The following is a 27866-nucleotide window of genomic DNA, read 5'->3' as shown; positions in this document are numbered from 1 at the left end:
TTAGGTTGGGCCCCGCCCCGCTCCAGTGCTCTTCCGAACCTGGGTTCCTCCGCAGCTGGCTCAGCTGGGCGGTGCCCGGGCAGTCCTGGCGCCCGGTTACTGCGCAGGTAAGGAATTCCCGCGGTGCGCGTCTTCTTCACAGGTCGTCCAAGGTCTGCGCTCCGGTCTCCATCCCTGGGCCCCAGGGTTGTTGAAGGACGGTTTCGGAAGGAAAATCGCCTTCTATTTTCAAAGTGAGAAAAGTTACAGAGGAAGTAGGTTGTGTGGGCATAGCTTGCTGCAGCGTAAAGACTTGGGTGGGTTCCCGAGGATCAAAAAGTTAATAGGACCTGAGGAGGAAGCTGGGGCTTGGAGCGGCGTCACCAAGTCCTTCTGTGGCTCAGTCCGACCTCGCGTCAGGTTTCTCAACTCCGAGGCGATGTGTTGCGGGAACCGGTTTACGAAACGAATCTCTTTTCCTGAGAACCAGGAAGTAAGGCCAGCTTTGGGCAGAGATGCTCGTCGCGTGGAAGGCATTTTGGGCCTCCGCAAGATTCTAATTAGCTTGTCACTCTGGCTTGCAAGCTTCCAGGAAATTAGAAAGTGGAGAGGGGTGGAAGGATCAGGTAAGTACCTTATCAGATGGGAAAAGTATACCTGACAGCCTGGAGCAAGAGAGAAAACAGATGGATAAAAAGCAGACCCTGAGAAAGCGAGAAAACATTTTAGCTATTTGGAATGGGAACCAGGAGCTCTATTACTGCCTGAAAAACCTATCTGCCCAAGGAGGCCTAAGAGTAGAGAATATTAAAGTCTGCCTTTTCCCTGTCTAGGGGTATCCTTGAAGACATCTGTCAGAAAGTTCGTATTTCTTTTATGCTGTCGTGTTGAACATTCATTTGAAGTTTGCTTTCTACCTCTCCAGTCCAAGCTCCTGATCTTGCGGGCCAAACCTGCTCCATCCGCAGTCTTCTCCATCTAAGTAAATGTCGAGAAACGTTCAGGCCAAAAACCTTGGTGCAATCTCCTCACCCTTCATATCAGCACATGGGATTCTGTTTGCCCTACTTCGGAAAATATCCAGCATCCTAAAACTGCACCTTCCCTGCTACCACTCTGGTCCAAGCCACCAGCACCTCCCCTCTGGATTGTTGGTGTACTCCGCCAATTGGTCTCTCCTGTTTCTCTGCTCTTACTCTGATATCCTTTACTCTCAGCAGCAGCCCCAGTGTCCTTTTAAGACATGAATATAAAGCATATCTCTCCCATTCTCAAAGCCTCCACTGTCTTCTCACTCAGAGGGTAAACAAAATCAGTACAAAAGCTATAAAGCTTTAGGAGACCTGGTGCCTTACTGCTCTCCTAATCTGCTACTTTCCTGCTCCTTCCTCTCCAGACTTTCTATCTCCCTGCTGTTCTCAGTGAGCCCACTTCAGACCTTTATATTTTTAGTATTCCTTTTACCCCAAAACTTCTCCCACAGATATCCCAGTGTCTGACTTTCCCAGTTCTTGAGACCTTAATCACATGGCACTTTCTTGAGGTCTACTCTGACTACCCTGTTTTAAAGTGAAACTCCTTCTCTGTTGATTTTTGTCCACTCCACTTGGCACCATCTAGCCTAGTATAGAGTATATTTGCTTATTGCCTGTCTTCCCCTATTAGAATATAAGGTCTATGAGTTCAGTTATGTTTTTCTTATTTTCCTAATGCTTTATCTCCAGGAACTTGAGTCAATATCCAGCACAAAGTATACACTTAGTAAATATTTGCTTTATTTCAATATTCAATATTTTAGAATATTGAAAAACAATGTTTTTTTATGTTTTTTAATACATCAAAATATTATATATATTTTTAATATAGCCAAAGCATTTTAAATTACTTCCCATTGAATTAAATCCATGCTTGAGAATTATGTTTAATATATGGCATACCAGCACATATCCCAGTTTGGGAAGGGCAACCCTATATAATTTAATAGGTCCAGAGGGTATCACCAGCTTTTGCTCCTAATGCAGGTGTTGAGTTGTCCAAAAATAAAGACTAATGGATATCTAGCATATTTTGCTTAAGAAAGCATGGGAGTGAATAATGTATTTTAGGGAAGTTATAAATATATTAAAAATACTATGTGTAATAAAATAAGACTGCCACTACCTGAAAAGCTTAGCTATATTCTCAGACCTCTTATTTCTACTCTGTCAGTAGTCCCTTACCACTGTTCTGAAAACTGAGCTTAAATACAACTCTGCACATTTCTTTTCTTTAAAAAAAAAAGTTATATAAAAATAACTTCTGCCATAAAATAATTATTGCAACATTTTTAAAAATCACCTAATTATTGATAGGCCCTTTGCATTTGTTGGTTTAAAATCTTACAGCAAGTCTTAGGTATTACCATCTCTGTTTTTCAGATGAAGAAACCAAGGTCCATAGAAATTCAATTATTAAGTCTGGTCACAAGTGGTTTGTGGAAGAGATACATTAGAACCCAGGCCCATGCAACCTCAAAGTCCATCTTCTTCCTCCCCTCTATCCTCTCTTTCACTGATAAGAGTGCTGATGAAGCACCGTCTTAAAACTTCATTAATTCATTTGACAAAAGATTTTTATTTCCTATTTGGGGCACAATACTTTGTTTGAGAACATCCATATAAGTGAGAAGTATTCCACAAGGAAACATTCATTTTAGTATATTTCTCAATTGTCATCTTACCTCATGTTCTTGTCCGAGTTGTCTTGTTTGAAAATATGAATGGTTACCATGAGAATTAATGGCATGAGAAAAGTTATGAAGATATGTATTTATTTACTTGTAAGCAATGTATCTTTTTCTACTTCTCTTAATCCTAAGCACACTGAATTCTTGAACACTTTGAAAGAAGTGATACTTTTTAATTTTTTCTGTACAATTTATTTTTATTATTGAAAATGCAGAAAAGCAAGTGAAAACAAAACCACCATAAAAATCACCATCAAGAGGTATTCACAATTAATGTTTTAGTATATGTTCTTCCAAATGTGTGTGTGGTGTAATATGAACGTATGTTTAAAGTAAAATTTTAAATTCTGAGATTTAGAACTTATAGGCATACATAGAGAGAGGAGTTGTCAGAAGGCTTTCCTAGTTTTGGTATCCCTATGCCATCACCTCTCCTAGAAATCTGGATATAGGAGAGCTACAGAATTTATCCCTGGTCCTAAGATAGACTTTTTATTCTCAATTTCCTGTATTTTAGCTCTAGCCTTTAGGATTACCAAGCAGTCCTACTTTTACTAGTTTTGTCAATCACATTGTACTTCTTACAATGGAGGGAAATCTAAGTAAAAATAAAGGAAAATAATATGAATGGAGCAACTGCAAAATCTACAGGCAGATATAATTTCTTAATTAAAAAAAAAATCAGTCTTTCTCACACTCAACAGAAATATTTTGAGTAGCTGCTAAAGCCCAGTTTGGTTGGGTCTCTGCTTAGGAGAGCACACCATCTAGAAGAGAAGGTAGACACACAAACAATAAAATATGATAATTGTTATACTAGAAGAATGGTGACAGGTTGGAGCAAAAGATATGACTATCAGGGAGAGCCAACAGTGCATTTTGCACTGAGCTTGAAGAAATCATAGGCATTTGCCCTGACCCTCAAAGTGATTGGGCAATTCTTCTACCTAGCCCTAGATGACCTCACCTCCTACTTCATCAAGAAAATAACATTGTGTGGGAATTCTCCCTCTCCCTTCAAATATGTCTGTATCCAAACCCCTTTCTAGATTTGGAAGAAAAGTTTCCTTCTTTTCAAGGCTGACGTCTTTACCTATGCTCTGTTCACTATCCCTTTTGTATCTTCAGCCAAGCTTAACTCTTAAATCTTAAGCCAGCAGTTTTCACGGTGTGGTTGAGGTTCCCAAGTCTCTTTCAAGAGGTTCATAGAGTCCAAATCACTTATGGGTAAAAGATTCATTCAGAGTACAATGGATTTTAATGAAACAAAGTTCACTGATACGGTTTCAGATTCCACATTGCAGCTGTTAGGAAATTATCTTTTATCAAGTTTCACTATCATGTCAAAGAGAAATATCTACTACTTTGTGAAAAGGCTATTAAAATTCTGTTTCCAACTCTATGTATTTTCTTCATATATGTCAACCAAATCAATATATTGCAGCAGAGTAAATGCAAAAGCAGATATGAGAATCCAGCTGTCTTCTATTAAGTTGAATATTAAAGTGATTAACAAAACTGTAAAATAATGTCACTCTTCTTTTTATTTTGGAAAATGTAGTTATTTTTATCAAAATATATTATGTATGCTAACATGTAGTACATTCGTTATTTTTGATCAGTTAATGAATAAGTAATTTTTAAATTTTTCAGTGTCAATTTCTAATAAGGTAATTATTGGTAGACATAACCAACATAAACAAAAGCTTTTTGGACTCCACAGAAATTTTTAACAGTGTAAAGGGTATTGAGACCAAATTTGAGAACTGATGCCTTCTCCCTCTCTCTCTCTCTCTCTCTCTCTGTTTCCCTCTCCTTCCCTTCAAAGCCAGATTTCTTGGAAAATACATTTTTACCATTCACTCACTGCTGCATTAAAACTCTTCTTAAGTCACCCAGTTTCCAAATCTAACACACCCATGAGTATTTATTGGACCTCTCTGGGTCTTTTATACTAACCTATCCCCTGCTCTAGAAATCTCTGATATGCTATTGTCCTAGTTTTCTTCTTACCTCCATGGCTTATCAGTACTTTTTAAAGGTTCTTCTTGCCCTTCATTTCTTCACAATCTGTATGTTCCTAATAGGCAACCTCATATTTACTTGTTGCTTCAACCAATGATTCACTTATGAATATGTAAGAATGCTCACATAGTAAGTATTCTTTACCTAAACCTTTCTCCCATGCTTCAGACCATATATCCAGCTACTTAGTGCCAACTCCCCTACATGGTGCCAGAGGTAGATATTTACCATTTAACATGACCACGAACACTTCATTTCCTCTATCATCTAACTGCCTAAGCCAAAAAGCCAAGAATCAACTTCTTGGTTTTCCTCACTCTCCTTTCCCTTTAATATCTGATTTTTCATTAAATGATTTTTATTTGACCTCTAAATCCTTGAATCTTTATTTTTCTCTATTCCTCGACTTTTTTCAGGCTTTCATTTCTGCTCACATAGATTATTGGAAAGTTTTCAAATGGATCTCCTTGTCTCAATATACATCCCTTCAATTTTTTTATCCAGAGGAATCCACTTAAGCAAATAAGATGACATAACACCTTTCTTTAAAATCCTGAAATTGGGGCACCTGGGTGGCTCAGTCAGTTAAGCATCCGACTCTTGATTTCAGCTCAGGTCATAATCTCAGGATCATGAGATTGAGCCCCACATTAGGCTTCAAGCTCAGCGTGGAGTCTGGTTGAGGTTCTTTCCCTCTGCCCCTCCTCTCCTTGCTCAAGTACATGCTCTCTCTCTCTCAAATAAATAAATAAAATCTTTAAAGTCCTGAAATGGCTTCCCTACAACTTTTAGTATAAAGCTTAAAGTCCTTGTCTTAGCATATGAGGCGCGTGATGATTAGGCCCTGTCTACCTCTCCAGCCTCATCTCTTACTACTTAAGAACATGTCTCCTATGCTCCAGCCATAGCAAACTCCTTGCCTGAGCCTCATCCATGTTCTCCCTGCTATTCCTACTGTCTGGAATTTCCTTTTAGGTTGATCTTCATTCCTTTTCACTCATCCTTCCAATCTCCCTCCCCACCCAGATCTGTCTTGATGTATTTCCTTCAGACTGCCTTGGCTCCATGCTTCTCTGGGCCTCCACACCCTACACACACCTCTTGGAACATTTATCACTCACTGTAATTGTTTGTATCCCTTGCTGGACTAAGGAGGTTGAAAACAAAGATTTTTTTCTCCTTTCTGTAGCTCCCATCGCTTAGTACAAAGCCTGACATACATGTTTTTTGAATATATGAATAAATGAAAAGAAATGTCTTGTTTTTATAGAAAAGAGAGTGACTTGAACAATGCATTGAGTTATACAAGCAGGGACATATGGCATGAATTTTGGAGTCAGATATGAGTTCAAGTCCAACTCTCTCATGTACTGCCTTTGTGAAGTAAATATGTTAAAATTGCCTTCATCACTTTAAGGACTAAGTGAAATATATGACTCACCTAGCATGGTACTCGACAACAAATTCATTAATTCCTAACTCTTACCAGCAATATATACAACTTGCCAGTCAGTAGTTATCTATTAGCAAATGAATTGAACTCATGGAGCTTACAGTCTAATGGGGGGAGGCAGATAGTAAACAAGAAAATAAATACATGATTACAATTACATTGTGCAGTGATGAAAGATAATTAGGTTGAGGGCAGATAAACCTACTTAGATGTGGTGGTCAAAGACGGCCAAAGAGAAGAGAATACAAATATGGAGGCCTACGATATAGGGAGATGTTTTGTTTTTTACTCTTTTATAGCTTCTGAATTTTGTACCACATGAATATATTCTTTACTCCAAAAATTAATTATATTACATTTTAAAGATAAAAATATAGAGTGAAGAAGGAGAATAATTGACATAAGAATATCTGAATCTCTTTGTCTTGATTAATTAGAAGGAAAGGTTGCCACTTGCTGAAAATGAGAGGCATGGAGTTCAAATAAAACCACACGGAGAGAGGTCGAGGCATGAAATAGTCACTGAGGACAATGGGTGAAGACAAGTAACAGGACTCACAGCAGTGTTGAAGGCCCCATGGAAAGGGGATCCCCATAAATTTTTGTTCATACCAGTCTTCTCAGCTAATTCTCTATAGCTATATTCAGCAGTGCTGGTGTACAAGTAAAATTGAAATGTATCCCTGGCTGTCGCTCTCCAAGGTGGAGTGGCAAAAGAAAGAGGGGACTGAGGAAATAAAGGTTTTCTCTAGAGTGTAGTTAAAGTAGTGAGCCACAGAGTTTGGCTTAGTAGGGAATGAATTATGATCAGACAGGTCTGTTGGACTCAAATAACATGAAGCACGTTATAGGAAAATTTGGTTATTTACCATATCTTTTAATGCCACTCAAACTTTTTTTTTTTACTTCTACCAAAGAGTGTTGGCAAATGTTTAGTAGTACATAAATACTGATTGAGAAAAATATTTTAAATTGAAAAACAAATCTTTTATGAACAGAATTGATTCCTGAATATTTTCTGAATTTTCAGGAATTTTTCTGAAAAAGTGAATTTTTCGCTTCTTTGTGTAAATTACACTTAAGAAATGTCAGAAAAATAATTCAATTTGTTGTTGATAATTATAGGTGGAGAAAGAAAGTAAGACCAAAGGACAATTAGGCAAATAAACCACAATTTCAATTTCTTCTTAGGATATCAATGAGTTGACTTTGGAGTGTTCCTTTATTATGGTGTAATCAGTTGCCAACATTTCATATATTGTAGCAAAATGTGATTTATAAGCTTACAGATGTCATCGCTAAAACTACCATGAAATTTTAGTGAGAATTTTTCCATATTTTAGGAATAGAAGATGAACAAACACATAACATCTTCAACATATGTGCGCTGCCTCAGTGTTGGACTAATTAGGAAGCTGTCAGATTTTATTGATCCTCAAGAAGGATGGAAGAAGTTAGCGGTAGCTATTAAAAAACCATCTGGTGATGATAGATACAATCAATTTCACATAAGGTAATGTATAAAAATCTTTTTCTCTTTAAATTCTTACATCACAATTAGAATGATAGATAGATATAAATACCATTTAATGTTGCAATTCAGAAAATAAAACTCCAAGGGAAATAATGGTAATAAGTAACCTCTTTTTTTCTGTTTTTGCAGTTTTTGCTTCATTCTCCATTATGTCAGCTAGGCTAGTGTTGTGATTTCGCAAACAAGTTTTTGGATTAGAATCAAGATCCCCACTTTTACTCTAGTTTTCTGTTTAGCAAGCTGAGAAAGTTCCCTCTGCCTCACACTTGTCACATCCAGATTGAACATAAGGGTATTATAAGAATCTCTAGTAAAATTCTAAGTGTGTGAATCTCTACTTCACCTTAACAGTGTACTTTGAGAATTCTTCAAAATGACATTTTAAAGTTGCCTGTAAATGTACACATATATGAACTGAATTCTTAGTTCTTAGCCAGGATTTTATAACACTATCTTCAGATAATCTCATTCTTTGTCTCTATTTATCTCTGCTTGATTTACTATAAAATGTGAGTACAATTTTATTTTTTGTCAGTGATTTCAGCCCAAAATCTGTCTTTGGAAGCAAGAGGAAAAGACATTAATTTGTGATTTTCAGCATTAACCTGATAAAGATCCCAAAGCCTTAACTCCCATATTAGTCCTTCCAGGAAATGTTTCCTCATATGAAGGATAAACATCTTAAATTACTTGAAAGAAGCTAAAGTTTAGGAATGCCTGAGCGGCTCAGTCGGTTAAGCCTTCAGCTTGGGTCATGATCTGAGTCCTGCACTGGGCTCCTCGCTTAGCAGGGAGCCTGCTTCTCCCTCTGCCTGCCGCTCCCCCTGCTTGTTCTCTCTCTCTCTCTGACAAATAAATAAATAAAATCTTTTAAAAAAATAAAAGAAGCAGCTTAAGTTTAAACCTTGAAAAATGACTTTTAAAAATAGTTTATTGATGTTACTATTAAAAACTTTAGGAGGATAGTTGAGGCAGTGGTGAGGAGAAAAAGCTCTTCTCTACAGAATAATGGCAACAAATAATTATTGAAAGATTTATAAAAAGTTACCGATTTACAATCACCAATGAGTAATTGATGCATGTAAGACTCATCAATGTTGCTAAAACCACAAGATAAAAAGTTGTCGATGAACAAGATATGCACAAGATTTCGAAGTATTATCCACAGGTTACTTATGAATTATGAAGGGTAAAGGTACTTTTATAAGGAAAAAATCTGAAGTACACCTCCATAACCAAGTAATCAAACTTGGGGTCACAGATAATGGCACAGACTGCATTATGTGGCTCTGGATGTGATACAATGGGAAGAACACGTTGTCACCCAAGCAGTGTTCTTAACAAACATTTTTAACCTGAATTTAATCATGAGAAGGTAGCCAGACAAATCTAGACTGTGAGACATTCTACAGAGTGTTTGGCTTACACTCTAAAATGTGTGCACACACACACGCACATACACACAGGGAGAGGTAGAGGGAGAGGGCAAGAACACAAGCGTGGCAAAGTGTTATCCACTGGCCAGTTGGTGTATCTAGGTGAAGGGGAAACAGTTGTTCATGGTATTATTCTTACAACTTTCCTGTAAGTTTGAAATTTTTCAACATAAAAAATTTGGAGGCAAACCAGAAAAAATTGTTAAGTTTTTAAATGTTATTTTTCAAACTAATTTTCAAAGAAATGAAAAACTGATCTGTTTTTCCTTTAATGTAATTGAAATATAATTAAGATCAAAGGAATAATTCCCCAAGTTTATATATGGTATTCTGTTTCTTTAAGCAGAATGATTTATTAAAAATCATATGGCTAGCAGAGTTAGTAAGTCAGGTAGGGAAGTAATATAGCTTAGTAGGTTGAGAGCATACCCTTATGTCAAGTGAGATCTGAATTTGGATCTCAATTTAAATACAGTGTTTTGGCTGTGTGGCTATGGGCTGGTTACCTCTCCACACCTGGTTTTCTCATTAATAAATCAGTATTATATTCATAGTATCTTTGAAAATTAAATGAATTCATGTGGGTGCATCCTGTGGCCCCCGAGCAGATACTCAGTAAGTATTCAGTTTATGTTAACTGACAGTATCATCGCCTTCAGCATCTTTTTCCCTTCTGCCTATCTTCCTGGTTCTCAGTAATTCTTGCTGGTTCTCCTGCTGCCCCTTTCCTTAAATACTATAGGAGGTGCTGTGGGCGAGACAGGGGCATGGGGGGAATAATTCCTATTTTCATGTGAAGTCTATTACATTACTAATTTTGGTTTTTTTGTCACTTGCTTTTAAGGAGATTTGAAGCATTACTTCAAACTGGAAAAAGTCCCACTTGTGAATTACTGTTTGACTGGGGCACCACAAATTGCACAGTTGGTGATCTTGTGGATCTTTTGATTCAAAATGAGTTTTTTGCCCCAGCAAGTCTTTTGCTACCAGGTAAACAGAGTGTGATTAGGGCATCAACGATTAGGGTGGATAGGCAAGTGGCAGAAATAGGAACATGTCTCCTTACTCTTACTTTTTTCTCCTGGTAGATGAGCCTTACCTTTGAGACTGCTTTTCATTCTTTCCACCCTCCCCGACTCATACAAGCACCCCAGACATAAGGCATTGCGGACTTGCTGCTAAGGACATGGAGGCTTCATGATCGGGTTCTGAGCCCACCATTCAAGTCAGGTAGTTTTGTGCCAAAAGGAAGTTTAGAAGGACGGAAATTAGTTTTGGTGGGTTTGGGGTTTTTTTTTGAACTCTTGCCTTTTTTTCACCTTCAACTCCCACCCCGATGGGATCTGTGATCGTGATTTCCTTACATTGTATTCTGTTGGGTCACTGTTTAGATGCCTTCCTCATAACCTTATTTTTTCCCTTTGATTCCACTTACACCAGCAGTTCTCACTATTCTGTGTGCAGATTCCTGGCTCTATTCCAGACCTCGTTATCAGAATTCTTGACTTGGGTTAAGGCCGATGTTTTTAAACAAACACTTCAGTGCTTCTGATGTAGGTGGCTCATAGACTTTTTGAAAACACTGCCTTACCCTCTCTACTCATCTTACTTAAAAATTCTTACTAGGTCGCTTCTTGTGTGTGCTGTGAGAAAAGGAGGTTAAACCTGTGGAAACGGGGATGATGTCAAATGAACTGAGTTCCTAGTTTAACTTTTTCATAAACACTTTTTCTTATGGCAGGACAACTTATATCTTACTTCATTTGGCAGATGCTGTTCCCAAAACGGTTAATACGCTACCTTCTAAAGAAGCTGTAACGGTTCAGCAGAAACAGATGCCTCTATATGGTAAAGACAGGACATTTGTGTTACCTGTGCAGAATCTTGAACAAAACTATATGCCACCTGACTCCTCAAGTCCAGAAAATACAAGTTTAGAAGATAGCGATACACGTAAGTAACATTTGCAGTGCTTTCTGCTAGTGGATTTGTCATTAAGACCATTGCTGCTTTGAAATAAATCTCCCCTTTTTCTTGTGAACACTGGCCGTAGCTCTTTTTTTTTTTTTAAAGATGTTACTTATTTGAGAGAGAGCGCGTGCACACGCACAAGCCGGGGAGGGACAGAAAGAGAGGGAGAAGTAGGCTCCCCGCTGAGCAGGGAGCCCAATGTGGGACTCAGTCCCAGGACCCTGGGATCATGACTTGAGCTGAAGGCAGACACTTAACCGACTGAGCCACCCAGGCACCCTGGCCATAGCTCTTCTGTGGGTTTTCTTTTTTCTCTCCTGACTTATTAAGCACCATCTCCATTGTATTAGTCAGTGTGTTATCAGTGAGTACAAGCAATAGGATGTACAAACAACCACAGAGGTATGACATAATGTGTAACTATTTACATAACTTGAAAAGGTCATTTTTTAAAGAAAATAAGTGACTAGAGTTTTGGGTGGAGGGTCACCAGGCAGAATTCTCAAGATGAAGCTTAAATTTTCATTTTAAAAGATAGCTGTACTCTCTCCTATCATGCCTAATCCAAAGTTGTAAACATTTGTGTATATATGAAATAATCAAGTTGAGAAAATATTAAGGTTATTAAAGCCAGTATATTTTTTATCAAAGTACTTTTTTCCTTATTTTATTGACATTATAGGTTTTCACAGTTTTTCATTTTATGAATTGAAGAATGTCACCAATAACTTTGACGAAAGACCCATTTCTCTCGGTGGCAACAAGATGGGAGAGGGAGGATTTGGAGTTGTATATAAAGGCTATGTGAACAACAAAACTGTAGCAGTGAAGAAACTTGCAGCGGTAAGTTATATGTTTAGGAGTAAAAAGAATTAAAGGAAAAGTTGCTTCCTCGTGTGCTATATCATAAGTTTTAAATTAATCTTTAGGATTATGTGTATGTGTATGTTTTCTTTAAACATCCTTTTTTTTTTTTTTTTAAAGATTTTATTTATTTATTTATTTGAGAGAGAGAGAGAGAGAAACAGCATGAGAGGGGATAGGGTCAGAGGGAGAAGCAGGCTCCCCGCTGAGCCGGGAGCCCAATGTGGGACTCGATCCCAGGACTCTGGGATCATGACCTGAGCCGAAGGCAGTCGCCTAACCAACTGAGCCACCCAGGCGCCCCTTTAAACATCCTTCTAAGCTGGTAGCTTTTAACACTTAAAAATTTGTTGAAAGCTATGGATCCTATCCCTACAAAAATGTCGTTATGGACATACACATATGAGTATACATATAATTTCAGAAGATTCACAAAATGAAGTTGAAAAGCCCTGTTCTACATAGTGCTTCATGCATAATCAAGATGAAAATGGGAAGACTCTAAGAAAATTTTGTAAAAATAACTTTCTTATGTTACTTTTCTCATTTAAAAATAAAGCTTAAAAAATATACAATAAGAAAAAAGATTGAAAAAAATTCTTGTCTAAGTCCTTCATTCCCATTTCTTCTAGAGTGTTCACCATGTACTCGATTTGTTATAACTGTTATTATATTCTAGAAACATCCATGTATTACATATTTATATGATAAAGATAGTCGCCTGTTGTAATATATGTTACAAATACTTTTGTAGATTTCGTTTGTCTTTTTCCCTTCAAATTTGCTTATGTTTTTTGTTACAGCAAATTTTTTCTTCAGAATGCTTATGCAGTAAATTCTCCTATTATTTCGTTTTGTTCCTACAATAACTCAGTGAGGTTTATATGGTTATATGGTTTATAAGGTTTTTTTCCCTTCCACTAACTAGCCAGGGGACTTTAAACAAATCATTAAAATTTCTAGTTCTCAGTTATTCTATAAAATGGAGAGAATAATACCTTTACTGTTTCAAAGAAAGCAAGATCAGCCAGGCAGGCCATCTTTTGCACCTCCTTCTAGCTTTAGGATCTTTGAGGGTATTGTATTGTATTATATTATATATTATTTTATTTTTTCAGATGGTTGACATTAGTACTGAAGAACTGAAACAGCAGTTTGATCAAGAAATAAAAGTTATGGCAAAGTAAGTTAATTTGGCAATGTGGTAGAGCGGAAAAGAGCAGCTCCAGGAGTAGAGGACCTGGTTTCTCACTCAGAGTGTGCCATGAACTTGTGATATTTCCAAACATGTAGAATTAAACTAAAGGGTTTAGATGAGAGGAATTGAAAGAATTTTGACTCTACAAGTCTGTGACTACAAATACTCACATGCCTGGAGCTTAAACAGCACTCTAAGAAGTGCTATATCATAGCAAAGTTCCAAAGGATTTCAGCTATCTTCCGTTATCATGTTTACTGCTCCCATATTCATGAGAGATAAGTTATAGAGATACAAAAAAAATTACAGAATAATAGGCCCTTAGATATGGTAACAACCCTAAATCAGGAAAAAAGTTATATGCCAGAATCCTTAGAAGACATTGACCCAGTACGCTTGACAATTGCTGGGCGTTGTCAAGAAGGATAAGCGAAACAAATCAGGATCTATTCTGATAATTGTAGTGCAGTGTATTTTAGGTGTCTGGTCTCATTTAACCCTCATAACAGTTCTTATAACCTCCCCTACCTTTTTTTTTTTTTCAAAGAGATTTAGAAACATTATGTAACTTGCCTGAGGCCACATAGCTGGTAAAAATCAGATCCGCTTTTCATATCCAGACCTATCTGATTCCAGAGCTTAAGTTTTTTCGTTTTCCTTTTTTAAAATTTATTTATTTTTTAGTACCAAAATGTAATTGACATACAATGTGATATTAGTTTCAGGTATACAACATGCCGATTCGACAATTCTGTACATTACTCAGTGCTCACCACAATAAGTATAGTCCCCATCTGTCACCTTAGAACATTATTGATATGAATCCTAATGAGATGTACCAATTTACCTCAATTACACCCATTGCTATAAATTACCAATTGTAATTGCTTAACCCCAAGAAAGAAATAATAGACTGGAATTAATTCAGTCATAGTAAAAATAATGCACGCTGATAAAAAAACAAAAACCAAAACAAAACAAAAACCTCTTTCTTTCAGGATTTTGTTCCCCCCCCACCCTTATACCCACTCTGCAATCCTAAAAGTAACTTGCTCAAAGTAGATATTCTAGGAAATACAGGAATATATATTTAAAATAATAAAAACCATCTCTTAAATATATCACTCAGAGCGAGCCATGGCTAATATTTCGATGTACTTGCTTCATGATGTGTGTGTAGCATTTTTCCCATGTCATTAAAAATAATTTTAAAACATTTTGTTATTGTATATTAGTTTTAATTTTAAAGTATTGTATATCAATTATTTAGCATACATGATGATTATATTTTATTTAACCAGTACCCTACTAGGTTTGTTTCTAATTTTCAACATTACAAATTAAAGTTCCTTTAAATCTCATTGTATATAAATCTTTAAATGCAACTCTGCTTATTTTATCAGGTAGAATCCTAGAAGAATCACTGGTTCAGATTGCATGAACTTCTTAAAAACTTTCCAAGTACATGTCCAAATGGCTTTATAAATAAATTATGGTAATTTACACTCCTATCAGCAATGTATTATAATTTTAAATTTCACTACCTCACCACCATTGACTATTATTACTGTTTCTTAATAAGTACCAATTTCTGGACCTTACTAGCAGAATGACCCTGGCCAAGTTTCTTAACTGTTAGTTTTCTCATCTATAAAATGGGATAATCATAGTGTTTACTTCATTAAGTTATTGTGAGGATTAAATAAAACAAAGCAGGTAAATTGTTTACCGCAGTGCCTTCTACATCGTACAAACTCAGCAAATGTTACCTACTTGTTTTTAAAATGTGTCAGTTTGATGGAAAATAGAGTACTTATTGTTTTAATTTGCACTTCTTAAAATATTTATGAGGATAGACTGTTTTCAAATTAAAGTCTGATTTGAAATCATGAAATCCCAGAATTTTAGATGATTTTGAATCAACAAAGTGAGTAAGCACTTGGATGGAATACATATCATGTTCTAAGTATATTTCTAGGCCCTCATGTATTTGCTCATTCAATTCTCACAGCATCCATGTTACATAGTAGGGGTTATTATCCACATTTGGTGAATTTGCTGAGGCTCAGTTGAGGTTGTTAACTTGTTAAGTGTTAATTTGGCCTATAGGTTGAATATCCAGGGGGTGGCAGAGCTGAATTTTAAACTTAGGACTTTGCCCAGTTTTCTTTCTACTGTACCATAGATACCTAAGATTTTGTTATAGTTCAGCTCTCTTTAATTTTATTCCTTTCAAGTAGATAAAGAAATTCAAATTAGGTTATAAATAATAAGATATCATTAAGGATCAACTATGTGTAAATTAGGTGTGGTTAGAAATCAGATGTCTATAAATCAGGGCTTTGGATGTGTTAGAAAATTCTTGAAAGGGTTGGCATACCAGTTTCAACAGACTTCTTAAAATCTTGCCTGTAAAACTATCATTGAAAATTGTGCGACACAAAGGTAATTATCAGCCCAGTCCTTAACCAAACTATCACAAGTTCCAAAGTTCTAAGTTATTAAGCTTTTACTATAAAATAGAAACAGGAGGCGCCTAGCTCAGTTAGAAGAGCATTTGATTCTTGATCTCAGGGTTGTGAGTTCAAGCCCCACACTGGGTGTAGAGATTACTTAAATAAATAAAATAGAAAAAGGATTTGCTTCTAATGTTGATCAATATTGACTGAAAGAACTGTTTGCAGAAAATTATAAATGGTTACAATAAACATAAATAAATATGTTATAAACATATGTATTATAATGATATATAGCATATCATTATTTTCTTGCTCTTTTTTTCTGTTAAAGCTCTAAATTGAATAACCTCCAACCTACAGCTGAATATATGTATGTGTCATAATAATTTTGAGTGGAAAATTATTTGTCGTAGGTGTCAACATGAGAACTTAGTAGAACTGCTTGGTTTCTCAAGTGATGGAGATGACCTCTGCTTAGTATATGTTTATATGCCCAATGGCTCATTGCTAGACAGGCTGTCTTGCTTGGTAAGATATTTGTTCATCAGATTGTTCGGGTTTCTATTTATGTGTTGGAATACTAATATTCACTTTGTGACAAGATTATTTAAACCATATTAGTCTTAATATTTTTCCTGCTCTTTGAAAATTATACAGTTGATAGGTATACAACTGGGATTGCTGTTCTATTAGGTGATAATCTTAAATACAAAATTACCAGTCAAGACCAGTCTTTGAAGGTGCTCTTATATATTTTTGTTGTCAAATAAGAAATGCTGACTCTGACTTGATCTTATTTAGAGATTATTTTTGAACAATTTTTAAAAATTGCAGTTCTACATTCTTGGTGATATAATATCGTTTTCAGTAGTTGCTTAGAAAAATGTTCTGTTATATATTTTCTATAAATTTTCTCATCCTCTTTTTTTTTAATGGGTTGGTTTCTTACTTCATAAGGATGATACTCCACCACTTCCTTGGCACATGAGATGCAAGATTGCTCAAGGTGCAGCTAATGGCATCAGTTTTTTACATGAAAACCATCATATTCATAGAGACATTAAAAGGTAAATGCTACTCTTAAAAAAGTTTTTGGAAAACCATCTTTAGAGAATGACTTGCTCTCACTCTTTCTATTCAATATTCATATGCATGTTTTAACTTAGAGCACTGCATGAAAGCTCTTCTCATTAAGACGTCTATAATCTCCTTTATTCCAAACCCACTGACCTATTTTTAGTACTCATCCTACATGATCTTTTTTTGAATAGCATGGCATTTTGTTTTTCTTGACTACTTTTGCCTTGTCAAAATTATTTTCTTGGGGCGCCTGGGTGGCTCAGTCATTAAGCGTCTGCCTTCGGCTCGGGTCAGGATCCCAGGGTCCTGGGATTGAGCCCCGCATCGGGCTCCCTGCTCAGCGGGAAGCCTGCTTCTCCCTCTCCCATTCCCCCTGCTTGTGTTCCCTCTCTCGTTGTGTCTCTCTCTGTCAAATAAATAAATAAAATCTTAAAAAAAAAAAATTGTTTTCTGGATCACCACTATTTTCTGAATCACTCTCATCCTCCATGGGTGCATTTCAATTCTCTTTCTTCTTGCATAAATAACAAGTATTAATTGAGCACCTACTATATGCTAGGCACAGTAGAAAATACTTAGCAAAACTAGCACTTTTAGTGTTTGACATCAATCAAATGATCACTAATAATAGAACTTTAGTAAGTAGTATATAGTATTTAATGTACAGTATTAGTATAAATAAGAGTTCTCTGAGGAAGTAATATTTTAGCAGAGATCCAAAGAATGAGTAGGAAATAAGTGGGCACAATTAGAGGGTAGCTAAAGAAGGTAGGGAGAAGAACATTCTAGAAAGAAGGGACTACATTTGTAAGACCAGTGTTGAGAGGGAACATGAGAGCATGATGAATTACAGGAAGTGAAATGAATACAGTATAACTGAAATGTAGAAATTGAAGGAATGATTGATATAAGAGAGAATTATAGAAGTCAGCCTGGAGCTAACCCCTGTAGGATCTAGTAGACTAAGGTAAGGACTTTAGTTTTATCATAAATGTAATCGATACCATTGAAAAATTATAAGTACAGATGTGGTATCATGTTTAAGTTTGGAGAAGATCACTTTGACTTGAGTGTAGAGAACAGTTTCTAAGAGGGGATAGTTAGGAGGCTATCACAGAAGTCTTGGTGGTAGCAGTTCATATCAAAAGAAGTGAGCAGATTTGAGAGATTAAGATGGCAGGACTGGGTGTCTCAGTTGGTTAAGCACCTGCCTTCAGCTCAAGTCATGATCCCAGGGTCCTGAGATAGAGCCCCAAATTGGGCTCCCTGCTCCGCTGGGAGCCTGCTTCTCCCTCTCCCTCTGCCCCTCGCCCACTCATGTTCTCTCTCGCTCTCACTCTTTCTCTCAAATAAATTTTTAAAAATCTTGAAAAAAAATAAGACGGGAGGACTTGCTGATATCTTGGCTGTAGAGGGGTCAGGGAGAGGGACATGTCAGGAATGACTCCTGGATTTCTAGCTTCCTGAATTGCATTCTGGGATGATTGTGGCATAATTTACTTACATAAAAAGCACTGGAAGAGGACAAGGTTGAGGGTTGAAGATGTGAATTCTCTTTTGTACATGTTGTGTTTAAGATTCTTTTAAAATATAGAAGTTGAGGGGCGTCTGGGTGGCTCAGTCGTTTAAGCGTCTGCCTTCAGCTCGGGTCATGATCCCGGGGTTCTGGGATCAAGCCCAGGTTCAGGCTCCCTGCTCGGCGAGAAGCCTGCTTCTCCCTCTCCCGCTCCCCCTGTTTATGTTCCTACTCTCGCTTTCTCTCTCTGTGTCCAATAATTAAAATCTTAAAAAAAAAAAAAAAGATATAGAAGTGGAGATGTTAAACAGGCAGTGTGATATACAGATATGGAGCTGAAAAAAGTCTGAGCTGAAGATATAAACTTGTGTATTACTTACATATAGATGACAATTGAAGACCTATTATATGATTGTATTCTCTTAAGGAGAGATAGAGATTAGGAAAAGATCCCAAGATTTAGTCCTGAGGAACTTTAAGACTTAATGGCCAAATAGAAGAGAATGATCTCAAAAAGGAATCTAAGAAAGTAGGCACAGAAAGGTCAGATGAGAACCTAGAGAGTATGATATCTGTGAAAACAAGGAAAGAGAGTATTTCCCAAGAGGAACTAGTCACAAATGCCAGTTGCTTTTTAGAGGTCAGGATGAGGACTGAAAATCACCATTTGATTAGTGCCCTGAAGATCATTGGTATCTTTACAAAGCCCTACTTCCCCATAGTAATTGGGCACAATTCAGGATGTAGTTGAGGAGAGATTGGGAGCTAGAGAACTGAAATGTGAGTGTAGACAAGTCTTTTATGACATTTAGATAGTGAAGGGTGCTTGCTGGAAATGATGTGTCATTCAGGAAACTTTTTTTAAGATGGCAGAGACTAAAGCATGTTTTTATGCCTAGGGGAAAAGGGAGATGATAAAATAGAGAAGTGAGATAAATTAATGGAGTAGGGTTCCTGAGAACATACGAAGGAGTCCAAGTAAGAGATCAGCCTATAGATGAGAGGACAGGCACAATCTCTCATCCCTTACGTATTGGTGTATTTCCCCCTATTCTCACCTCCTGTTTCTTCTCTTCGCACAACGTGCTCTTGCTGACATTATATTGACTTCACCTGCTATCTATGTGTGGGTGACACTCAAATCTGTATCATCAGCCTCTGATCCTATATTTTCAATATCTCCAGACCAAAAACACCTTGCCTGGGCGTTCCACAGCAGCCTCTAAGTTAACAAGTCAGAAATCAAATTCATTTTCTCTTCCAAACCAAAGTCTTCTTCCTGTATTCCCTTCCTGATCAAATGAAGTCACTATTTATCCTGTCTCCCAAGCTAAAGACTTTCTCATTCCTCACATCATACTCATTACAAAGTTCACTGAATGTGCCTCAGATTCTCAGCTCCTTTTTTTTCCTCCACTGTTCTTTCTTTATCTAGACTCTCACCATCTCTCATTTGCTTTATTACAAGCTTTCCTGGTCAGCCTTTAACTAGTCTGTTCTAGTTCTCATCTATTCACTACTACACTGCCAGGTTATGTTCTTAAAAATCAAGGCTAGGGGTGCCTGGGCGGCTCAGTGGGTTAAGCATCTGCCTTTGGCTCAGGTCATGATCCCAGAGTCCTGGTATTGAACCCCATGTCAGGCTCCTTGCTCAGTGGGGAGTCTTCTTCTCCCTCTTCCTCTGCCCCTTCCCCTGCTTGTACGCTCTCTCTCTCTCAAAGAAGTAAGTAAAAATCTTTAAAAAAATCAAGTCTAATAGCACCAATTCCTTACTATGAAAACTTTTGCTGGCGTCCTGCTCTCACAGGAACAAATTCATATTCTCTCCATGTTTCATTGGCACCAGTTTCTTGAAATTGATCATATGTTTTTATGTTTTCATCACTATGTACATGTTGCTCCATTTGACTGAAATGCCTTTTTTCCCCCTCATTTATCCCTCACCTTCTAACAATCCTTCAAGACTAAGCACACTGTTCACCCTCTCCTTAGAATTTCTTCCAGCCATGTGGTTGTTCTCTCAGGATTTTGTATCTACTATCACCATTATGGAGTATTTATTGGATTTTTAAAAATTATTTATGTACCTTTGTCACAGACAAGATTTGAAAATCCCCCATCCATGCAGGACTGAGCTTAAATACCATTATACATAATGATTCTTGATAAAATTTTTTATTGAATGCAACTATGCGTGTATGAGTGAATGCATGTAATGAATGAATAAAGACCTTTTAACCATGTTCTTTCCTCTTTGAAAGATTTCAGATAGTACAAAAAAAAATAACACGTGAAACTAACATAACTGCATGTGAACTATACTGGAATTAAAAAAAAACTTAGAAGAATAAAGAAATGAATAATTAAAATACTTTGGTTGGAAATTTGTTTTTAAATGAGTTGAGAAATATTAGGAAAAGAATAAGAATGGTGCTTTAGGAGACTGAGGGAAATTTCCCCTATGATAAATTACTTATGAAATAATGAAAGTATCTCTCACTAATGCGGACAGTTTTATTTCATTTTTATTCTCTTAAAATTTTTCCTAAAAGCTCCTAAAAAAAAGACAATCTTTTTGCTTTAGTTTTAATCTGAAATCTAGATTTATTTATACAAATTTCAGGCTTTTCTGATGTGTATTATTAAATGGTATACTCTGTAAATATGTACATATGTTCTGTATGTATGTAAATGTTAACTGTTTGACTTGCTTGAAAAGAAAAATATTTTTTTCTTTTCAGCGCAAATATCTTACTAGATGAAGACTTTACAGCCAAAATATCTGACTTTGGGCTTGCACGGGCTTCTGAGAAGTTGGCCCAGACAGTCATGACTAGCAGAATTGTGGGAACAACAGCTTATATGGCACCTGAGGCTTTACGAGGAGAAATAACACCCAAATCTGACATCTACAGCTTTGGTGTGGTAAGTTTCACATATATAATTAGTAAAAATAATCATTCTGGCTATATCTGTGAAATTTAAGTAGAATATTCTGAAATACCTGTCTTGCTTAGCTCTGTTATGTAAATGTGCATATTGTTTACTTTAACCCTTAGTTAAATGAAGTTATAAAAGCTTCTCCAAGTTTGTAGAACTTTTTAAAATGGATTTCTGAAGTTACTGCAAGAAATGACTTTTTACCACACTATCCTCATGAATTAGTATGAAGGTTACATGAAATTAGTGCCTAAAACAAAGATGCCTGGGTAGCTCAGTTAGTTAAGCGTCTGTCTTTGGCTCAGATCAAGATCCCAGGGTCCTGGGATTGAGTTCCGCATTGGGCTCCCTGCTCAGCGGGAAGCCTGCTTCTCCCTCTGTTCTCCCCCTGCTTGTGTGCACGCTCTCTCTCTTTCTGACAAATAAATAAAATCTTTAAAAAAAAAAAATTAGTGCATAAAACAAATCATGTCATACAGCACACATTTAATGTCATATTTTTTTAAAAGACGTACACATTGGGGCACTTGGGTGGCTCAGTTGTTAGGCATCTGCCTTTGGCTCAGGTCATGATCCCAGGGTCCTGGCATCGAGCCCTGCATCAGGCTCCCTGCTTGGTGGGAAGCGTGCTTCTCCCTGTCCCACTCCCCCTGCTTATGTTCCTGCTCTCGCTTTGTCTGTCTCTGTCAAATAAATAAATATTAAAAAAAAAAAAAAGACATACACTTTGGCATTTTCTGATCTACTGGTCTGTTCAGAATAACTTTTACGATGGAGTGAGTGGGAGTGGTTGGAGAAATCAGGTTCTTCTTCATCTTATTTTTGCATATATGTTTCCTATATGGAAATTTAACTTCACAACACTGTGAAGTTAAGGCACAGAGTTGTAGGATATGCCTAAAGTTTAGAAAATAATATTCTAAAAGCCAGAGAAAATTATTCTTGTGAAGAATGCCCTGCAAGACAGGAGAAGGACTATCCAGAACACATATTGAGTGGAACTGATTCTTTTAGTAAGTTGCTAATAGAAAAGTACTGCTTATGGGGATTGGTGGGACCCAAGATTTCTGGAGGGAGTGGTGGTGAGAAATGACCACAACTCATGTCTTTTCTGCTTTTTTTTTTTAAAGATTTTATTTATTCATTTTAGAGAGAAAGAGCACACAAGCGGGGGGGAGTGGCAGAGGGAAAGAGAGAGAATCTCAAGTAGACTCCCTGCTGAGTGAGGAGCCCGTCGCGGGGCTCTATCCCAGGACCCCAAGATCATGACCTGAGCTGAAACCAAGAGTCAGATGCCCCTGTCCTTTCTGCTTTAATGCCTAAAAGGCATAATGCAATATGTGGAAATGATTAATCAGATTTCATAATCAAGATCCATATTTTTTCCATGTCTTGTCTTGTGTGTTACAGTAATGGACTTCTTTTTTTTGTCTTCATAGGTTTTATTAGAAATAATAACTGGACTTCCAGCTGTAGATGAACACCGTGAGCCTCAGTTATTGGTAATTGAAAGATTTATTATTTTTTCCAGTCCTTTTCTCTTTGCATTTATAATCTAAATTTATATGGGTAAATTTGGCATCTAGCAATGTCTTTTTCTATTGGCAATCTTTTCATTGGCAGTTACAAAGTGGCATATGGAAAGAGCATCACAAATTTCTAATCTCAGCTCTGCCACGAAGTATTTGTGAAGCTTGGAAAAGTCACTTATATATTCTATGTACTGGGTAAAACCAGAATAGAACTATATGACTTTTAGGTCTTCTACAGTTTATTTTTATTTTCTTACCTTCAGGGTGATTACTAACAGCTTTTTCAGCTCAGAGAGGAAAAACAATATGGCTTCCATTCAGATTTGTATCAGAATGGAATTGCTAGTAAAATTTTCTATCCATTTCCCTTATGTAGTATTTTATTTATAAAATTATGATAGAAAACTTTTCCTGTGTATTTTATTAGGCATTCAATGGCAATTATATAAATAGACTAACTGAGTACTAAAACCACAAGAAAATTATGCCTTGCCCTTTTTTTCCTGTATAGTAAATTTTAGGAACTTGGAGGGTCTTTCTGTAAAAATAAAGATTTACAGAAATCTTTTGTAATCTAAAGATTTCAGAAATACCTACTATCATGAATAAGTTTTTTTTAAAACTAGTTAAATAACTACACTGACTTTATTCTAATTTATGTGTTCTAATGAGGCAAACCAGTGAGACAAATTCAGATAATATATGTATAACAGATTATTCCCGTAGAATGGAGATGAGAAAGTCAAAGGGTATGATATATTTGCTCAAGGATTGGTGCCATTTTTCGCTTTAAGAAAAACAATAAAGGGCACCTGGGTGGCTCAGTCGTTAAGCATCTGCCTTCGGCTCAGGTCATGATCCCGGCGTCCTGGGATGGAGTCCCGTGTCAGGCTCTCTGCTCAGCGGGGAGCCTGCTTTTCCCTCTGCCTCTTCCTGACGCTCCCCCTGCTTGTGCTCTGTTGCTCTCTCTCTTTCTGACAAATAAATAAAATAAAATCTTTAAAAAAAAAAAACATTTGTTTTAAAGCTAGATATTAAAGAAGAAATTGAAGATGAAGAGACGACGATTGAAGACTATGTTGATACGAAGATGAATGACACTGATCCCACTTCCATTGAAACTATGTACTCTGTTGCTAGTCAATGCTTGCATGAAAAGAAAAATAAGAGACCAGACATTAAGAAGGTACTAATTTTTTATATTTATTTAAAAAGTGAAGAAGGTGGGGTTCATCTTTTTTTCTAAGTTTACATTTCAAAACAACTGTTTAATACAGTTTTTTTGTGTTTTTCTTTTTCTGTCTTTTTTGAAAGGTTCAACAGCTGCTGCAAGACATGACAGCTTCTTAAAATTTTACTGGAATAGACTCTTGATTTTTTTTGTATACACCTATCTAAACCATTTTTTAAACTAAATTTTTTTTGTAAACATTCTTTTTTACCTTTAACAAGGCAGCATGGAGCAGTGCAGTGACTATATTAAAGCTTGTATAGAACTACCAACAAATATAGAACAAACAAAAGTAGAGCCATGATATCGACCCTAAGCCCTAGCTTGTTAGAACCCTCAGTTCTTTAGTAATCCCTTAGACCTTTCCTTGGAACCTCACCAAACACGGTTTGAAAACTATAGAATTGGGGCGCCTGGGTGGCTCAGTCATTGAGCGTCTGCCTTCGGCTCAGGTCATGATCCCAGGGTCCTGAGATCGAGCCCCGCATCAGGCTCCCTGCTCAGTGGGAAGCCAGCTTCTCCCTCTCCCACTCTCCCTGCTTGTGTTCCCTCTCTCGCTGTGTCTCTATCAAATAAATAAATAAAATCTTTAAAAAAAAAAAAAAAGTAAAAGAAAACTATAGAATTAGCAACAAAGAGGACTGGACCATAGGGTGAAAAGACCCTCGGCCAAAGCCCAGTTCTACTACTAATTTGCTGTAGAGCTTTGGGCAAGCCCTGTATAGCTTTAAGCCTTGGTTTTTTTCCACTGGTAACATTGGGCTAATATCTATTGTGCTTCTCTGACAGGTAGTCATGAAAATCAGATGAGGCAGCATAGGTACATGCACTTTGTAATATGTAAAGTGATATAAAATTTAAAATTTATATACAATCCAATTACAGTCATTTGTATATAGGATCATGTTTGCAGTATGCTATTTTAAGCAATCATTCACCACTAACCAAATATGCCCTGATGTTACTTCCATGATGATATGGTCAATATTAGATTATGTTACATGGCAAAATTGAAGGAATTTTGCAGATGTTGTTAAAGTCCCTAATCTGCTGACTTTGAGTATCAACTGAGAGACTGTGCTAGGTGGGCCTGCCCTAATAAGGTGAGTTCTTACAAGAAGCCTGAGAGATTGTCCCGTGGGCCTTGAAGAAGTAAGCTACCATGTTGTAAGAAGGCCACATTGGCTAAGACTTAAGGGTGGCCTTCTAGGTTGAGAGCCACCTTCCAGCTGTTAGCCATCAATAAAAAAACTGGGACCTGGGTTGTATAACCACAAGAAACAGAATTCTTCTAGAAAGAACAACTGTTTTTCTTCCCATATTTCTGACCCACTGCTTTGCTCGCTAGCCAATGAAAAATTTTTTATTTTAAATTTCTCTCAATATGTTCTATGGGAACCAAGCAGGTAATAGGAACAACTAATAAATGATATGCCTTACTTTTCTAAAATATAATTAAGAGAAATTTAAGACATTCTGAAGCATTTATTGCTCTATCCACTTTCTGGTTCTGTAACCGTATAAAATGGCCATAGATCTCAGCCATCTGTAGTCCTTTTTATTCACTTTCAGAACACAAGCGTACTCAGATACGTACAGTTCAGTTCCAGACCACCACAATAAAATGAGTATCACAATAAAGTGAGTCAAATAAATTTTTTGGTTTGCCAATGCATATAAAAGTTATGTTTACACTATACTATAGTCTATTAACTGTGCAATAACATATGTCTAAAAAATAATGTACATACCTTAATTTAAAGATACTTTGTTACTAGAAAATGCTGAGTATCCTCTGAGCTCTCAGGGAGCTCTTTGCTGGTGAAGGGTCTCTACTCCACGTTGATGGCTGCTGAGTGATCAGGGAGGGTGGTGGTTGCTGAAGGCTGGGGTGGCTGTGGTAATTTCTTAAGTAAAGTTTTTCCCATCAATTGACTCTTCCTTTCACAAACAATTTCTCTGTAGCATGCAATGCTGCTTCATAGCATTTTACCTACAGTAGAACTTTTTTTCAAAATTGGAATCAATCCTCTCATACCCTGCCACTGCTTTATCAATTATGCAGTATTCTAAATGTTTTGTTGTCATTTCGGCGATCTTCACAGCATCTTCACCAGGAGTAGATTCCATTCTCAAGAAACCACTTTCTCCACTCTTCCCAACTCCTCATTTGTTGAAGTTTTATCATGAGATTGCAGAAATTTAGTCACAACTTAAGACTCTACTTCTAATTCTAGTTCTCTTGCTCTTTCCACCACTGAAGTCTTTCCTTCCACTTCCTCCACTGAAGTCTTAAACCCCCCAAAGTCATCTGTGAGGGTTGGAATCAACTTTCTTCATATCAGAAATAAGACTGTTTCCCTTTCTTATCAGTCATGTGTTCACTATAGTAGAACTTTTAATTTACATTCACAACCTAGCTAATTATTTGGTGCAAGAGTCCTAGCTTTTGGTTTATATCAGCTTTTGACAAGCCTTCCTCACTAGAAATCATTTCTAGCCTTTGATTTAAAGTGAGAGAGGGGGCGCCTGGGTGGCTCAGTTGGTTGGGCGACTGCCTTCGGCTCAGGTCATGATCCTGGAGTCCCGGGATCGAGTCCCGCATCGGGCTCCCTGCTCGGCAGGGAGTCTGCTTCTCCCTCTGACTCTCCTCCCTCTCATGCTCTCTGTCTCTCATTCTCTCTGTCTCAAATAAATAAATAAAATCTTTAAGAAAAAAAATAATAAAGTGAGAGAGGTGTGACTCTTCCTTTCACCTGAATAGAGGCCATTGTAGGGTTGTTAATGTGCCTAACTTCAATATTGTTGGGTCTCAGAGATTAGGGAGGTGTGAGAAGGAGAGAGATGGGGGGGAACAGTAGGTCAGGAGAGCTGTCAGAGCACACACATTTATCGGTAAGTTCCTGTCTTATATGGGCACTGTGCTTGGTGCCCCAAAACAATGACAGTCATTTAACATCAAAGGCCACTGACCATGGATCACCATAACAAATATACTAATAGTTAAAAGTTTGAAATATTGCAAGAATTACCAAAATGTGGCATAGAGACACAAAGTGCGCAAATGCTGTTGGAAAAATGGTGCCAATAGACCTGCTCAACCCAGGGATGCCATAAATCTTCAATTTACAAAAGCTACAGTATCTGCAAAGTGAAATCCAGTGATTTATGCCTGTGTGTATGTATTTTATTTTTTTCCAGCTTTATTGTGGTATAATTGACAATTAAAATTATATTTACTTCAGGTGTTCAGTGTGTTTTGCTGTATGTATACATTGTGAAATGATTTGATAATCAAGCTAATTAACACAACCATCACCTCACATAGTTACCTTTTTTGATTTTTTGGTGTGGTGAGCACATTTAAGATTACTGTCTTAGCAAATTTCAGTATACAATACAGTATTATTAACTATAGTCATCAACTTGTACATTAGATCCCCAGAACTTAGTCATTTTATAACTAAAAGTTTTTATTCTTTGACTAACCTCTCCCCATACTCCTTTGAAGTTTGTATGATTCCACTGTAAGAATGGACACAGATAGGAATGGCTTTTTAATCATTCAGATTCTTTTTTTTAATCATTCAAATTCTAATGTCAAAATGGTCAATATAGAGACCATAGCAATGAATCTCCAAAATTAATGCTACGATTTCATTCCTCTGATGAAATTAAGGTAAAAATCATCTCATGAAATACTCTGACCTAAAACAATAATTAAAATTAATTCAACAAATATTCATTGATTGTTTGCAATGGTCCAAACACTTATAAAAGCAATGAACATATATAATGAGCATTACAAAGTCCTTGTTTTCTTTTTTTTTTTTAAAGATTTTATTTATTTATTTGAGAGAGAATGAGAGACAGAGAGCACGAGAGGGAAGAGGGTCAGAGGGAGAAGCAGACCCCCTGCTGAG

The 27866-nt window shown here is 36.8% G+C and overlaps 1 protein-coding gene across 4 annotated transcripts; it reads left to right on the top strand.

The window, feature by feature from the left end:
• Positions 1 to 10: 10 nt before the first annotated feature.
• On the top strand, positions 11 to 26416 carry IRAK4 (interleukin 1 receptor associated kinase 4). Of its 4 annotated transcripts, none has more exons than XM_035002836.1 (12): positions 11 to 107; positions 7526 to 7695; positions 9997 to 10142; positions 10923 to 11105; positions 11806 to 11966; positions 13106 to 13170; positions 16058 to 16172; positions 16602 to 16711; positions 20982 to 21165; positions 22620 to 22682; positions 23740 to 23898; positions 24027 to 26416. In XM_035002836.1, exons 2-12 carry the CDS (start codon positions 7535 to 7537, stop codon positions 24060 to 24062), a joined length of 1383 nt encoding a protein of 460 aa, XP_034858727.1. In that variant the 5' UTR covers positions 11 to 107; positions 7526 to 7534; the 3' UTR covers positions 24063 to 26416. The 4 variants fall into 4 exon arrangements, with proteins under 4 accessions (XP_034858727.1, XP_034858728.1, XP_034858729.1 ...); XM_035002837.1 differs by lacking the exon at positions 11 to 107 and adding an exon at positions 474 to 605; XM_035002838.1 differs by lacking the exons at positions 11 to 107; positions 9997 to 10142 and having other exon boundaries at positions 7615 to 7695.
• The last annotated feature ends 1450 nt before the right edge of the window (positions 26417 to 27866 follow it).

This window comes from Mirounga leonina, unplaced genomic scaffold, assembly GCF_011800145.1.
Source record: "Mirounga leonina isolate KUSES-001 unplaced genomic scaffold, KU_Mleo_1.0 Mir_126, whole genome shotgun sequence".
Classification (NCBI taxonomy): domain Eukaryota; kingdom Metazoa; phylum Chordata; class Mammalia; order Carnivora; family Phocidae; genus Mirounga; species Mirounga leonina.
The sequence above is the reverse complement of the archived record's forward strand: the minus strand, read 5'-3'. Positions and strand labels throughout refer to the sequence as shown.